At 28.1% G+C, this 2,770-nt stretch overlaps 1 protein-coding gene across 1 annotated transcript in view; it reads right to left on the minus strand.

The window, feature by feature from the left end:
• Window positions 1-403: 403 nt before the first annotated feature.
• Window positions 404-2,770, minus strand: part of LOC108763699 (lysosomal aspartic protease-like) — a gene marked incomplete at its 3' end in the record, with an annotated part of 14,791 nt that continues 12,424 nt past the window's right edge. The window contains 4 exon segments of the mRNA XM_018511544.1: window positions 404-470; window positions 1,005-1,094; window positions 1,237-1,381; window positions 2,179-2,345. Coding sequence (XP_018367046.1) covers window positions 404-470; window positions 1,005-1,094; window positions 1,237-1,381; window positions 2,179-2,345 — 469 coding nt within the window.

Genomic DNA, 2,770 nt, shown 5'->3' on the forward strand with positions numbered 1-2,770 from the left:
TTATTTTAATAATCTTAATCATATTCATATCATATAACAATATATTTTATACTGAAAAAATAGGCTGTTCAAAATAATTGATAAAAATGATATTAAACATTTTTTCATTCTAATTTTCTAAAACATTACATACGTATTTATATAACAATGTATCGCTTAATTACAAATAAAATTTACAACGCAATAAGCATAAGAATAAAGACTCAATGCCCTAAAAAAATGTAACTTATTTTTAATATTTATGTAATATGTTATTGTCATTTATATACTCTAGCTAGCATTTAATAGTATTCTATGGAAGACATTATTTATTTTGCGGGAGCGAATCCTACGCGATCGTTCCCCATATCGAACTCGGTATAATACCGACCAAGAAATGAATCACCTAAAATCCACAACATACCAAACTCACTATGAGCCGCAACTTCGAAGGCGCTATAACATACCAGTGTCGTATCCATCTCATCGATCTATAATGAATTGTATGTCATATAATGTTTCTATTCTAAAACAATTAGCTCCTGGCTATTCACAACAATCAATGGATTATAACATCAAAAGCGAGAAAAAATACATAAAGAATTCTTGAAAATTATATTAATATGTGAGTATTTTTAATAAAACATTTATAATCGATAGAGACTAAATTTGTAAAATACATAAAAAATTTCCCTTGTATTCTGATAATCAATAAATAATCATATATTAGAAATTAAATTATGTTTATCAAAAAACGAAACGAATGACAGCTGTCAAATTGAGATAAATATGATTTTATCCTATTCCGAAATAAGAGGAGAGATTTTGGTATATTTTACAAATGTATTCTATCAAATATTGTTGTATTCTAAAAAGTATTGCTTCCTTGATAAATATTTCTATTTTAATATATTTTAGAATTTTCATAATATGTTTTCTCGTTTCTGACGTCTTTATAATCTAAAGATCCATAGTAAGTAATCAGAAACTTTAAACGTTCATTTGACAATATTCACCGTTCTCACAATGATGTAATCTTCTGCAGTGAGTACAAATGGTTTACCACCCAGGAAAAAAGTAACATTGGGCAAATTATAAATCTGTTCACAGTCCACCTTTAAACAAAGTTTAGCTTCTATTAATAATGCATATTAATATAACAAATAATATATCAAACTTTCATTAATTTATTTCAGCAATTTATTAAATATTTTTAAAAGAAAATTGCCATTACGAAAAATATCATATGTAATTTACATATACTACTCCGTTAAATACGTCAATTGCAATCCGATTATTAATAATTGAAATCTCCATTGGTGGTCCAGCTAGTCGGGAAAAACCCGTGTCGGCAACAGCTTGACAACCAGTTGAACAAAAGGTTTTATTTTCCATTCGAACTCTAAAAAGTACGACATTAATAATCATCTCGTATATAATCCGTAAATGATAAATGTATAATTAGAAAATAATAACATACTTATCCATAGCAAATTGCCAGTATCCTTTGCGAGTAATATTAACATATGTTAACTCTCCGTCATAAAGAGTAGGATCGGAGCCTCCCAATATTAGTACACTACCGGTCGAATTATCCAACAAATTTCTGTACAGATTATACATATTCCTCAATGAAAAAACATAGTATTATTAATACAGAAAAATAAATTATGTAATATATTGAATGTAATATATAATTATGAAAACAAGCTATTTAACTAAAAAAGTATTTTCAAACATGCTGGCGTGTTCAAATGATATTAACATACTCGCTGTCGTAATAAGTGGAGTCATCCAATGTCAGATCACTGTCGATCGTAAACGAAGTAGTTCTGCACATATTATATATCTTTTAATATGAAAAAACAATACTTTCAACGTGTAAAGATAAATTTTGTTGTTCATGAGAAGACAATTTATTTAAATAAAAAAATACGGATTTATAGGCGCATTTTTATACAAACTTTTAGACGCGTGATACATAATTAAGGGAAATACCTTAATCAAAGTATTGTTAATAAAGTATTATTAATTAGTAATAAAGTAGAAAATGGAGGAAATTACTTTGATTAAAGTATTCATTCATCTTCCCTTCGAAACAAATCAATTTTGGAGACGAAAAACGGCAGGAATTAAGTTTAATACCTAATACAAAGAGATTCATACCGATTTAAATAAAAACTAAAAATTGGCGGCGACACCAGGCCTTGTCGAACCATATTAGTAAAAACGGGAGTTACTCCTAAAATAGCTAAATCGGGGTAACCCATTCCCAAGATTCCATCGAATTTTGCATAGAGAAAAGCTATTCCAGGTTCGGTTATCGCTTCCCCGAATGTTTGATTTATAATTTTAAGACCAGCAAACTACAAAAAATTTATGTCTTGAAAGAAATTTTTATAGATTGAGTCTAAATCGTACTGTTTATTGACGATGACTTACATTTACTACGTCAGTAGATAGGTATCCGGACATTTTACCATATTCGTATTGTACTTCGAATAAAGTACCATTTGGTATGTAGGTACGAGAAGTTCGATTATCATATTTTTTATGTGCCACTGTAAAAGATAGTACATAAATGTAAATAAGTTATTGTTAAAAGTGCAAAAATAAATTTCACTTTGTTAATTAACATGTACAAGTGAAAGACAAGCTATCATACTATTTTCTCATTAAAATCATATTCATAGAGTCATAGAGTATCAATTTCTTTAACTGTGTGAACAAGTATTAGGTGTTAAACTTAATTTCTGCCGTTTTTCGTCTCCAAAATTGATTTGTTTCGAAG

This window comes from Trachymyrmex cornetzi, unplaced genomic scaffold (genome assembly GCF_001594075.2).
Source record: "Trachymyrmex cornetzi isolate Tcor2-1 unplaced genomic scaffold, Tcor1.1 scaffold380, whole genome shotgun sequence".
Taxonomy (NCBI): Eukaryota; Metazoa; Arthropoda; class Insecta; order Hymenoptera; family Formicidae; genus Trachymyrmex; species Trachymyrmex cornetzi.